At 38.1% G+C, this 13,898-nt stretch overlaps 1 protein-coding gene and 1 long non-coding RNA gene across 5 annotated transcripts in view; one reads left to right on the forward strand and one right to left on the reverse strand.

The window, feature by feature from the left end:
• LOC114013279 (uncharacterized) overlaps positions 1-13,898 on the forward strand; it is a 75,548-nt gene that overhangs the window by 15,701 nt on the left and 45,949 nt on the right. The window contains exon 1 of one of the 2 annotated variants that reach the window (XR_003556169.2): positions 10,771-13,714. The exons of the other annotated variant lie outside the window; for it this stretch is intronic. This is a non-coding gene — a long non-coding RNA (uncharacterized LOC114013279). Of the gene's footprint in view, positions 1-10,770; positions 13,715-13,898 lie in introns of those variants that run through there. 2 annotated transcript variants of the gene reach the window in all.
• Positions 2,874-13,898, reverse strand: part of CDYL2 (chromodomain Y like 2) — a 61,999-nt gene continuing 50,974 nt past the window's right edge. For all 3 annotated transcript variants that reach the window (XM_055818595.1, XM_005241425.3, XM_055818596.1), the window contains exons 5-7: positions 10,554-10,764; positions 9,681-9,824; positions 2,874-7,404 (exon numbers count right to left, since the gene is read on the reverse strand). In XM_055818595.1, coding sequence (XP_055674570.1) covers positions 7,246-7,404; positions 9,681-9,824; positions 10,554-10,764 — 514 coding nt within the window. In that variant the 3' untranslated portion in view covers positions 2,874-7,245. The remainder of the gene's footprint in view (positions 7,405-9,680; positions 9,825-10,553; positions 10,765-13,898) is intronic.

The raw sequence follows: 13,898 nt of genomic DNA on the forward strand, positions 1-13,898 counted from the left end.
CTAAGATAATGCAGATCTTGAATAATTAGGCACAGGCAGAATTTTCTGTGAATGCCTTTATCCATTTAATGAACCCCTTGTACAAAGGGAATACCCTAGAACCTGGTAGGCAGCATATGTAATTGCTAACCAGAGGGCTGGAAGGACAGCGGTGTAAAATTGCGGATCTTTTTGGAATAATAGAACTTGTAGCACTTATTTACAGACACATCACAAACACATTTTGGGATGACTGTGAATAACTTACGTCTAGATGACAGTAATTAACTTAATTCTAACAAGTCAAGATTGCCACTTAGTGTTTAAATCATTTTTCAGTACAGAAACCCTAATGTTAGATGCAGCTTTTTATCTAACATCTGAGCCCATTTCAAACATGACTCTTGGTTGCAAAGAGCATTTTCACTTTTCTCTTTATAGTTGTTCACCAACACATTTCTATAACCAATGTACAAAATAAGTTTCACAGATGTTACATAGTCATCCAGAATCCAAGCCGACAAATGTGTCTGAAGAGCTGGGGAAGGTTAAAACACAGCAGAGCATGTCTTTCTAGTAACAACAGTCAGGGATAAAATTGAAAATGTTGAATTTTATTGAAAATTTCTTAGACGCTGTGGTTAAATTTTCAACTAAGGATAGAGAACCCTGTCTCCTGTGCTAATTATGTCTTTCTGATCAGTGCCATACTATTTTTCGAAGAAGGTGGCTACATGATATTCCCTGTACTATTATGGTGAAGGAGTTTGCTGTGGCATCTGTCAACCACTGAGGCTGACCTAGAAACAACAGAGTCAGTAGGAGGATCTTCATTGATCTGAGTGGCTTTTGACTTAGATCCACAGAGTTTGTTCAAGTGACACTAGTGCCAGGAAGGGATAAGGAAAGGTGATACAGTTTAGCTTAGGATTTTTAAAGTTATTAAACAATAAACTTTTTCCTCTTTCCAAAATGAAAATCTCCTTCTCCCATAGTACTTTTGACAGTTCCAGGTGAAAATTACTGTGTCAAGCCAGATGGACTCAATAATTGGAATTCAACAAGGTTTTTCATGGTTCTGTTATTATTTTACAGCTGTAATAAGCAAATTTTGTTAAACCAAGGAAAAAGTATAAATTAAAGCAAAGTGGTGCTAGCACAATTCAAATGGTTTGAATTCTAGAATGGGCTGTTAGTCTGGCTTTCTTAGCAATTTGAAACTCCGTGCTATGATTGTAGATTGGTATTGAGGATAAGTTAGACATCAGAGTCGTGAACAGATGCATTATGTTTTATTAAATTTTATAATCTTCTGAGGTGGTTTCATGAAAAATAAGGCACCAGGGAGAGGTGAATTCCTGAAGTTAATGGGCCCAGAATTTCACCCTCTGACTTCTTCCTCCTCAACCAAACTGTCCCCAGTCTGACTTCTGAGACCTGATTTGCTTAAAAGTCCCAGAGTCTTTAAAATGGTGTCCTGGTTTTCTCACGTGCTTTCATTTGCTGTTCATGTTTCAGAACCTTTCCTTGTTCTTTCCATATGCAATAATGTTTCTGTTATTCAAAACTCAAAATGAGGAAGGGCATGTGTTAGTTTATGTAGGGCTTTGATCTGTTTGAATACTTTTTATATTCTAAGTGGTATTAATACTTGCCCATTCTTTTATACATGCAATTCATAGACTAGTCTTTTGTCTGCTTAAATTTGTAGATTTTCTTTATATCTACTTAATGGATGCCTCTTCCATGTAGTTTGTTCATATATTAATTTACAGCAACAAGGACTAACATTTATCTTGCTTTAAAAAACCTTCACTTGACAAAATATTTGGGTGAATCTTTAAATTTTAAAGAATTTTTGCTTTCCTTTAAAAATGAGTTATTTGAAGTAAAATTCACATGTTGGCGATTTATGTTAAGACCAAAACTTATCAATAGAACTGTTAGACAAGAAAGGTATCATACTCTGTTTATCATATGCACATTGCTTACTGTCCAGTGCAGGCTACGGTAAGTTGTTTCCTGACAAGAGTCACCGTAATAAATAATTGGATTTGTTGATGGTGAAGCAAGACTAAAGTGCTCAATCCTCTGCTCTAAATAGCTAACCACAGTTTTTACTAACAGTGTCTGCAAGTTTAAAACTAACCAATATAACTGCTAGAACATAACTGTTGTCCTTCGAATGAAGTGTAGGTTGTTTTTTCAGACCTTGTTGTATAGGTGGCTTGGGTTACACTGGATCCCTGGAAAAATATCCTTACAGTAATTACAGAATTAATTTACAGTTACTCTTTTAATCATGGATACATGACTGGAAACAGCATTCATGGACGCTACAGCGAAATGATCACCTTGTATACAAGAGACCCGATGGAAGGATTGCCACCTATAACCATGCAGGACCTCGGGGTGATCCAGCTTCACACTGCACCAAGGGGGTTCTGGGCTGAATCTTGGCCTCCCTGCCAAATAGCGCTTCAAAATCAAATTCCCTCACGTGGAGCCAAAATGCTGTATGCAGTAGTTGGTTCTGGGCAGATATGCTGTAGGTGACATGCACATATCAAATAGTGGAAGTAATAACGGTGGAGAAGATGTCCTAGAAGTGTATTTATAAGACAGTTCTCGGTAGTTTTCTTGGATTTGATAATGAGATGATAAATGAGATGTATCATGATGAATAATTTCAGAGAGTTCTTACTGCACTGTCTTTTAGTGCCCTGTTCTTTGCCATTTGAAAACAAAACCAGTTTTAAGTTTAATTTCTTTTAAAAAGCCTGCTGTATGCCTGCTTTCTTTTAAAAGGCGTGAGTCCATGAATTAGCTTTACCATATATCATACAAGGGTCTGTCATTCTGATTATGTAAAATTGAAAATCACTGCATTGAAATGAAGTTTCGATGTTTTTATTCAAAGCAGCTTCTCACAATGTATAAATACTGCATATTAACACACATGAAAAATACAACTTCTAAGGCACCCAGAAATGTGTCCATACACTAGTTACAGGACCATCAACAAATAAATTGTGTACAATTTGATCTAGACAGTCAATATTTGATATATCAGAAGATACAAGTCCCTCAGTACTGTACCAGTTTCAGAAAATATTTACAACACTGTGATATAGGGGTGCCTGTACCCTTATAATATTATAATATGTACTCATTACAAATATTAGAAACTGTTTTAGTCTGTTCCATGGCATTCTGACAAAATAACTTAAGGGCCTAATTTGCAAAGTTCTACAATTAATTATTTGTGCAAGTTCTGAAAATAAATTTACATTGACATAATTTGTGAATTTTTGGTTCTTTGCTTCATCTCAGAGGTTTGGTAATAAGCCTTACCAATAGACATGCCATCCTAGCTGAACATCACTCCTTTCCCAATAGGTCAGTGGATACCTCTTTTCCCCTTACACTTGACATGGATGAGAATGCAGTGTTTGTAGCAGAAAGAGACTATCTGATCTCCAGTACAAATGTCAAACTAGTTCACTGGCGAAGGAACTAATGCTTTGTTAGAATAATGCAATTCTTTGGTCCTTTGTTTTTATGGAAGGCATAATATTTTTATTCACTAAAAATTGAAATTCTGTCTGTGAGTAAGCAAGCTAGTGAATGACTTTCATTGTAGTATTTAAAATAGCAGTAAAGAGATTTAATATGGCTTAAAACATACGGTTAATTGGGCAGACACAGAGAACACATCTAGGATACCGAGTACCCAAATGTACTATGATAAGATTGTCTATAAGTCTCTTATGTAAACTTCTTTAGTGTCTCCTAAAGAGTGCTGGCTTTAGCCAGATTTGACTTTTATAGACCCAGCCACACAAAGCCTGAGATTAAACTACTGTGGTTGGGAGCACAAATGCACAGTTTATACATAACAAAGCCCATGCTGACAAGTCTACCTATGTTGTTCAAAACAAACAACCCGTATTATCCTTTTCACAAGAAAAACTTAAGGCCCTGTACTCTGATTTGCTAACTTTCTTACAGCAATTATTTGGGGAAGTCCTTAGCACTACATAAGCAATTATGTAGCTTTAAAGATTTCTTGTACCTAATGGTAAGGCTTATTCACAAATGCAATACATTTATAAATTACATTTAAAACTGTACAGGCTGGCAAAATAATAAAAAAACCCCACCAAAATAAAACAAACCCCAACCAAAATTGTCTCTTCATCCCTAACATTAAAAGAGCATTTTATTCTAATGAAAAACTATTGGCACAAAACCATTATATTATAGGTTAAAAGAACAGTTAATAGTAGTGAAAAAGATTGCCTAAAACGCATACCCTAACCTACGACAGAAATATAAAAGTTTATATTCTGAAAATATATACTGTATTAAAGTTTGTAAGCTTATTCATTTAAACAGAAATGTACTGAAATAGTAAACTAAGCAACACTTATCTACAGCAAAAATATACATGCAGGACAACACAAAATAAATTGCTTACCTTTAATATCTACAAATGCAAAACTGTAGATTTTTAAAGATTGTACAAAACAATTTACACGGATAAAATAACATACTTAACAACAAATTGCATTTATACTCTTAAATACTGTGAATATTAGTAAAGGTACCCAGACTAATATGTACAGTACATCTAGATATCTGAATACCTAGCAAGGACAGAAACACAAGAGAAAATTGATTCTGATCTTTAAATACTGGAAAAGAAGCTTTTGACATTGTTATTACTCTTTTTTGAAGGGAAAATAGATTCCATGAAAACTAGACTGTAACTGTATAGATATGAATAATTAAAAATGTTAACTATGGTTAGCGCTTGCTTTAATGGAAAAATAATTATAGAAAATGTATTTCAACCATTCCTTTGTCATAAAAAATGCTAAGATACAGATATCTGAAAATTCAGATGAAATGATGCAGTTTAGAGGTCTAACAACTTACGATTCTTCTCTGTTTGAAAATCTCATATGGAAAGCATACCTTCACATTGCTGAGCAATTTTCTATATTAATCTACAAAACCCAAGCACAGTATTGAAATAAACTTCCTAATATCTTATTAACACATGACTAGGAGTTATGGCTCTCTGGACGGGAATAAAGGAAATAAAGGAAACTGAGGAATCACGGTACTTTCCATTGCTTTTTTTTTTCCTTTTTTTTTCTGAAGTCATATGCTGGAGGCCTGATTGTGCAAACACGTATGCATGTGAGTGGTTTTCACTTGAGTAATCCCTCTCCTTTCAATGGGACTGCCATACAAGTGACTCACGTGCACATACTGGCATAGCAGGGGGTCCTGTGGCCTTGAGCCAACCAAGTCTTTGCGCACGCGCTCTGTGGCACGGCTGGCAGGTTGTGGAAATAAGCAAGTCTTCGTATAAAACAAGTGGTGCATCTATCACTTCAAATAGTTATCGAAAGAGTTCTTTAAAAATAAGTTACTTGTTTTGGTAAGGTTTTCTTGAAAACATTCAAAACAGGCTAATTAGAAGCCAGATTTTGTCTTTTTAATGAAGAATTTCCATGAGAACCTCTGCCTCTAGGGTAATGATTTCCTTAAAATTCAGTGGTACAATTAGGCCATAGAACAGCTGTTCTAATTATTTATGGAAAAAGAAATGTTACATTAATGTGTTGAAGGCTACTGTTTACTATAATCACCTGTTTGTTAACTTCACAAAGGCTTTGTTAAAACTCTTCATGGAAAGACCAGGAGGGAGAAAACCTAGCAGCCTCATTTGCAGAGGTTTAAACCAAGAAGCAAGTCACTGAGCTCAAGGATGGAGAGCAAGTACGCAAATTACAAAGCAAACAAATGTGCAAAGCTTCTGCTTCAAGAGGTTTTAATTTGGGCGTACTAAATGGCAGGTGAAGTCACAGAGCATGCTTGTGTTATTTCCATATTAATTGCCTTACTAGCAAGAAAGAACTGAGAAAAGATCCAGTGTTCTGAAATCAGTGTCACTGAAAAGTACTGGGATCACATTCTAAAATAGCAGATTGGATTTTTGTCGTTTATTGTGGACTGCTTTTATGGATAGCCGTAAGTTCTTGTAACAGATGGTGGGGTGGCCAGATGTGGAGAGCTGGGAAAAGCGAAACAAAACCTCTCCCTCCACTTGGTTCAATGCCTAGCACCTTGTATAAACTGTTGGCCCACACCCAAAGGCCTCCAGAGCAGAAATTATCTCACACCTGAGGAATCGGGCAACTAGACTAAGGCTCATAAGGATTTGCTTTTAGACTTCAGACCAAAAGGGGATGTTTAAACCTGAAAAACAGTACGATGCCACATAACGGCACCACTCACCCTGTTACTGATATCTGGCTAACAGGAATATAGTAAACGTAAATAAAGCATCTTGTTGGCAAGCCCTTCAGTGCTCCTCAAGAAGGCAGAAAGAGAAGAGAGACTTAAGGGGGACTCACTGTTTCAGAATCCACTTTTTTTCCCTTAACCCTGGCAAATGAATCTATTTCATACAATTTTATACATAGAGGAGCATGCACATGGCTGCTTCTTTTACTCTCCACAGCATTCTGTATGTTTTCTATATATTCTTTATTTTTCTACACATTTTGCTAAAAATGTGTTTGCATTCTCATGTGATGCCATTAATTCAGTCAAGGGAAGTATGAAAATAAGATCTGTGATCAATAAACAGCTGAATATGAACACAAAATAAATAAGTTAAATAAATTCAACAAAGAAAAAAATCCTAGTAGTTTTTGTAAAGCTAACTTTACATATTATACATATAAATTATCAAATTTTTCCATTACACTGTTAGAACTTAGAAAAAAATAATTAAAATATTTCTAAAGCATGGTGTTTGGGTCTACAAAATATCGTGCCGACCCAGTTTTTAGATTGAGCCCTCTGTGTCAGCCCAGATGTGTTGCAACAGCAAGAATAAGTTAAGAAGGACAGACAAAATAAATCATTACAGATGGTATGCCTTATTGGGCCTCAGTGGTGCTTCTCAGCACATGGAATGTATACTTTTATCTGGATGAGCAATGTGAAAGATGCAGCCCTCTGCAGAGATTACGTGCACTGAACAAGCCTGCCTACTTCTCGGTTACACAAAATCAAACCAGCTACAAGCAGCTGTGTAGCTCACAAGGAAATTGACACAACCATATGTATTAGGATACACCGTCACAAACTCCTCACTGATGCATTGCCTCTGCTTTTCAAACACAGGTAATGTTTGACTCGGTTCACAAGTGGAGCATTTTCTCTTTAAGTTAGGCCAAGACATCAGACTTCATAAATTTTGTCTTGCAAGTAGCTGAACAATGAATCCAGTCCTTTGGAAGAACTCCACAGCTGTTTTAACATCTGACACTCTTTCTCATTCACATCTTCAAGTCCGGATTTCAGGAAGCTCCGCACAAGACATTTGGACTCTTCCAATACCTAAAGCCAAAATATCACTCAGTATTTTATTTTGAATCTGAAAGAATTACTGTAGATAATGGCATGAACAGCATTTTTACACTACTAACTCTGTTTTGCCATCTAACACTCTGAGCACAGAAATTAGAATCGAATTACAGCCATAACTCCACTTGCTGATAGTCAGCATCTTTCAGAATTAGGGACTTCTGAAGTTTATGTGTTAGTGCCAACATTTTTAAAAGAAATGAGGGATTCTGAAGTACCTTACTTTATTGACGGTCTGCCATGAAGCACTAGAAGGAGCTGAACTTGCCCCTGTTGAAAATGTGATCTCTTGAAATGAAAATGTGTGAGGCGTGATATAGTGGCTACCTGTTTTCTGGAAGATAGTCTTGAAGATTACAGAGGCTAGAAACCCAAATGTGGATGTCCATCATCTTTAACAATTTTCCCCTCATGCATCATTTCTTTATCAAAACAGAAATTAATAGGAAGGAGCCTTTACTGCAAATATCTTTTAAAGTTTATTTATGTACATTTTTATAAAAGTTAAATATTTTATAAAATGTGTTAAGCAAAACAAGCATCCTCTGACTGTGCTCTGGAATTAGATCTGCTTAGCCTATACAAGTAGTCATAACAAATCGCCTAAGGTTTTTGCAATGGAAAGCCCAATCTCAAGCCCTTAGTAAGTGCTGCAGGTTCTTAAAGGCATGAACAGAAGGTCCATGGTTGCTCCCATAGTTCGGTTCGTTTTTCCTAGACACATTTTTAAACACGTTGAGATTGCATCCTTTAAAATTCTTTTTGAAATATGTAACACCACTATGTATCTCACAAGGACCCAACTAGTCAAACAAACCCATTAATAATTCATACATTACTGATTTTCTGAGGGCAGAACGTTTAATGTAAACTAATACAGTGCTTATGGTAAGGGAGACACATACTCACTACTTAGCTTTGTCAACACGTTAAGCCCCGTTCCTGTCTGGGTTACAGGTTTTACACCTGTTGTAACTTTTACTATTTTGCTATTCCAAAGCAGTATTTCTCTTTAACTCAAGTAAATGGTGTTAATTGCAAATTGTGGGGCCTGTGTGGCTTTGTGGTCCGTTTGTGAACAGGTATCTCCAGTGAACTTGGATGAGCTCATCATATTCATTGCTGTTGTGACTTCAGCCCGATTTCCATTTAGGATCTCAGAGAGTAAATCTAGTCTTCGACAGTTTTAACTCTCATCTTTGTCCACAAGTCATCACCACTTTTTCTAACAGTTCTCAAGAGAAAATTTCATTGACAGCCAACAACGGGGAAGGAAGGAAGAATTCACAGTAAGGCCCAGAGGTTTTCCTAACTCATATAATACACTTTATATCAGCATGATCAAATAAGCTTATGCTGCATTTCCAGAGTTTCATTCTGAATGTCTTCTGTGAGATCTAATCTACGCTTCATTTAATTAAAAATCGCCTGTGTCTCTACCTTCTCTTTTACAAAGGATCTTTTAAATGAAACTGAGGGATGCTAAGACAGTTTCAGGTATAGGAAGTACAGCAAGAAACTGCAACAATTTTCACTTTAGTTAGTGCAGTTTTACTGCAGCCACGATCACTTTCTTCACTGCATTTTTTGTTAAATGAGGATGTGCCCAGAATGGCAGTATATCTGCCTGAAGGGAAAAAATCTTAGGAAGTTAAAATAGGAAAGGATTTTCTTTCAACTCTTATGTACACAAAAGGAAAGTTCTAATACACTGTGACCAGACTGTGTTCAAATCCCTCTGTGTCTGCATCTCACCTCTCCTTCACAGTAGAGGTTAGCTGGCACTATCCTACCCTTCTGGTGCACTGTGCAGAACATGTTGCAGAATCAGGAACTATGCAGGTGCAAAAAAGAGAAGTGAGACTCAGCTGCAACACAGTAGGCCAGGACAATGGAAAGGCAAATACATTTTCTTACTGGCCCTGCAGAGATTTCCCAGCACAGTTACATAGCTTCAGATTCTTCCACCTTCATGAGGGAAACCTGTGCTTAAACCATCTTTCAAAATCTGGGGCAAGGAGGTTCCACTCATGTTGAATACTTGTAAAGATGGGGAAAGGAAGTAATCCTCCCTGCCCCTGAAAAACAAGAAACTCCACGACCTCACTGATCCCTACCGAGATTTTCTGTGTTAGCCTTCTCTCACAGGTATGGTTGTGGAAACTGAGGACCCACCATGTGATAAGCCTTGGGAACACACTTTACCTCTGTGAAATGTAATTTAATTACAAAGGAGTTTGATTTCTTACCACTGCACTGCAGGATGCCATTTCTTTCACTCGTAGCATCACTTCTTGGCTAAATGTTGTTGGCCAAAATACTTGTGACACTAGTCCTCTGCTGCAGGCTTCCTGTGCTGTCAGCTTTCTCCCACAGAACAACATTTCATTTGCCTGTGAAACCAAAAGATTACTTGTGATCTTGGGTTATAATTACCTTAAAAAATTTCCATAGTTGTCTGCTATTTTCAAAATTAAATTTACAAATGGTCTCTTGTATCTTTCCATGCTGCAAAACACTTTAAAAGGAGTTTCAGTAGCTATTTAAGGATTGTGCAGGTGGCCAGAGCACAGCATGGATTTCATTTAAGAGAAATGTGCTGGCATGCATGATGAATCTGTATTGCTGATTTTACAAGAGTAACTGTCAGTGATACTGTGCCAAGAGTCATGGAACCTAGTATGAAATATTTTGTGGGGCAAATTCTGCTTTGTTATACTGGCCAAAACTAAGCAACCTTACTGGAATTATTATGGATTGCCTTTAGAGAGCAGAGAGCAGTATCTTGGTCAGTTACTGCACAATCCTAACACAATACAGACAAGCACTCTGCAACATTATTCCACTAATGCATTTCTTCCCTTTTCTAGCATGACCTTGACAATGTTTGCTTTTTTCAACCTGTGTTCAATCTTTTTGGTGTATAGCAGGTGTAATATATTGAATTCTGAGGTCATTTTGTGATTAAAAAATTGGATGGGATTAGATGAACGTTCCACAGGGTTCATTTCCATCCATGGCAATTAAGAGAAACAGTTGTTTTCTGTCTTACTTTTTAAAGAGAGAAAGAAGAGCATGAGTTTAAGAAAAGTTCTTCAGCAATTTGAGGTGGAAAACCTTACCAGTGCAACACCCAGAATTTGTGGGAATGTGTATGATGAGCAGCCAGCTGGAGTGAGTCGGATTGTTGCGTATGGTGTCTGAAACCATGCCTTCTCACTTGCCCAAACGATATCACATAGTGGTAAAATAGAAGCTCCTAACCCAAGAGCAGGGCCGTTGATAGCAACCACAATTGGCTTCTTAAACTGAATAAAAGCTTTTACAAAATCCCTAAAATAAAAAATAGAAGAAAGATCTTGAATACAGAAGAAACACTTAGATAGATACCCAAGCTTAAAGTACTTAATCTGAAAACAAATTAGAACCACAGATGAACACAATAAATACCACGGCCCAGTTTTATGAGGTTAGAATTGCAAGATGCTTTCTAGTTTGCACATGGAAAATTTTGCTCGTATTTAGTCATTTAATCTCTCCAAATAGCTGGGTTATTAAATAGTTTTGTATATGTTGTATATGAACTGATTAATTGGAATGCACTGATTCTTGTACTTTTTGCAGAATGGTTTGTTTAGGTTTGGTTTTAGTTCTGGACCAGTAACTCATTGTACACATAGTGCTTCTCAGTTTGCTCCACAATGGCTACTGTGGATTCTGATGATCTGGTTTGGCTAACTCGATGAACATACTGTGGCGTGACAGACAGGAAGCTCACAGGTGGATTGCTGGATATTTATTTTGTTCCAAAAAGTTCTCTTAAGATCCTGGGTCAAAGGTTACTGCAAGTCCCATCAATGGATTGGGAGATCGTAAACATTTATGGCACACCAGCGGAAAGAACAAGACCTACAAAGGGGAGTCAGAGGGAGAGAGAAATGTTTGAACAGGGCAAGACTTAACGTGAGTGATCTGTTGGGCCTTCGTTGCAACGTCTTCGGCAAAGATGTAACAAAGTAAATGCCCTTGGGTGCCCGTAACAGTAAACGTGAAGCCAGGGGAAATAACAGGGAAGCAAACGTGATTGGATTCATCTGGATGAATGAATTAGAACATGATAAATTCGGTGCAATGAGAAGCTATTTTAAATAAGTTACCTACCAGCAACTGTGGAAAGACATCTGTTGAACAGAACAGCCTATACACCAATTAGGAAAAAGCATGAGTGTAATTGGGGGCAAATTATGGGCTCCAGCAGCTCAGTGTGCAGCAGTATATGGAGGCAAACGAAATGCTCAATTACTTTAGAAAAGAGACATGTATAAATCAAATTCAAAACAAAATAAGAGGTTCTGTTCCTGCACTAGGTATTTGTTAGATCCAGAGTGCATCTTTGCTGACAGAGTTTAGTAAAGAACATGTTGTCAAATGTGCCCTTTGATGAGCTGCAGGTCTCCCACTGAGGTTAAAAAGAGCCAGACTTCTGTACCTGAGAACAGGAGGTGCGCCGTGCAGGTCAGAGTGCCGACTTGGCAAAAAATGGAGAACATCCTGAAGAGAAGTATTTTATTGGACTGAAGTGCAAGGGCATTGGCTATATTTTAAATGAAAATGAAGAGTCTGAGGTGACCCAGCATTAAATGTTCAATGAATGAGTTCTGTTTTTCAGGCTGTCTAGTAATGAGTTGAGTTTTGACCATGGGAAAATAAGAGGCTCGTGGGAATTGATGCCATTCTGTTCACACAGTGAGTAATAAACCAGAATATCAGCAGTCAGACAAAGAGAGCGAAGTAAGTAACATTGTATTTGTCTCTTCAAGACCATTTCTTTCTAGAGGATAGCGGGGTTAAAGAGAATTGTGGTTCATTTTTGTTTGCAGAAGCAATGCTGTTCCCTTATCTCATTATTTCTTCGGTTGTTTATGGTTGATTAATGACTGTGGATCACTACACCTGATTAATTCCAGAATTCTGAGAATGTTCATGGTTGAGCAATTAAGCCTTCCAAGTAGAACTACAGATGGGAACAGGGATGTGATGAATGATAGGTAAAAGAACAAACTATGCATAAATGGTGGCAGCAGATCTGAGGACCATGTGGAGGCAGAAGAAAACAGCATTATGGGGAAAAGCAGGAAGCACGTGGTGATAAATGGGACTGGAAGTGAATATGGAAAAGCAATTAGGGATGTGGAGAGGAAACGGTTAGATGATGGAGAGGAAGAACAAAGCAGAACACATTAATGGAGGGGAGGTGTTCAAAGAAATGTGAAGTCTTCATGAGTGAGGAGGGAAGGGAGGACCTGGAGATGGGGGGAGAGTGGAACAGAACACTGAGAAGACACAATGAGTCTCTGTCATGAGGGAAGGATGAGGAGCACAGAGGACGGTACAATGGATGGGTATGGGACATGCCACCTGCAGGATGGAGTGGAAGGCTACAAATTTGGGAGCTTACGAGGGGAACAAATGTCTGCATTTGGTCTACAGAACCTGCAGTGTCCAGCACTTAGCTGTGTTCCCTGTTTGGTACGTTATTTGTTTCAGTGAGTTGTCTTTGTACCTGGAACCTGGCACGTTTCTGTTTCTCTGAATTTCTCACAGCAGTTCCTGGCCTAGAAGCTCCTTGTTCCACTTCAAGGCAGTTCTTTGGAAAGGACTTAAAATTGTAACTATTTGCAAAGTACAGCCAGAAGCTCAAAGACAGGAAAAAGTGTCCCATGCAGAAGGCTTCTTGTTTTGCTAGAGGGTATCTGGGAAGCTGACCAGCAGATACACTTCGGGATGCTCAGATACCTCTGCGTTGTTGCAGAGGTCTTGCTGCAGGTCGGGGCTTTTAAGTACATCAAAGGCTATAAAGAAGTTGAGCAAGTCAGGTCGTCCTTCTTTGTTTTCTTCTGAGCACATCCAGAATTTTATGTATCCGATGATGTGAGACAGATGCCGGGAGTGCCTTCCACCGAGTTTCTTGATTGCAGGGCTCCGTAGGCCACGTGCACAGCTGCAGTGCAGTCTGTCCGTCCGCCCTTTCCCTGCTCCCGGAGTGCAATGCCGGACGCACGCCTGGATGATGGCAGCTCAGGCCGATGGATCTATGTCCAGTACCTGGAGAGAAGCTACAGTGTCACACATCCGTTAGCTGCAAGCCCCAAAGGCAGCGGATAAGGACGGAGGCCGAAAGAATAAATCATTCGCATGAGATGAGACTTGACGGATATTTAAACTTCAGTTTTAACTTGTGACCAGTATACGAGATCCACACTTCAGAAAGTGGAAAGACACGGTAATCAAAGTTTTAATTTCATTTTGATACAAGTCTAATGATGTAAAGCAGTGGAAGCAGAGATCTGTTCATGTGTTTTAGGACATCCTAACCACTGAAAAAGCGAAGTGTACATTTTTTTCTACTCTTATTACGGTATATTTTCCATGAGTTGAGTCCTTTGTTCACAGAAAGCACAGAGAGT

This window comes from Falco peregrinus, chromosome 14 (assembly GCF_023634155.1).
Source record: "Falco peregrinus isolate bFalPer1 chromosome 14, bFalPer1.pri, whole genome shotgun sequence".
NCBI classification, from domain to species: Eukaryota; Metazoa; Chordata; class Aves; order Falconiformes; family Falconidae; genus Falco; species Falco peregrinus.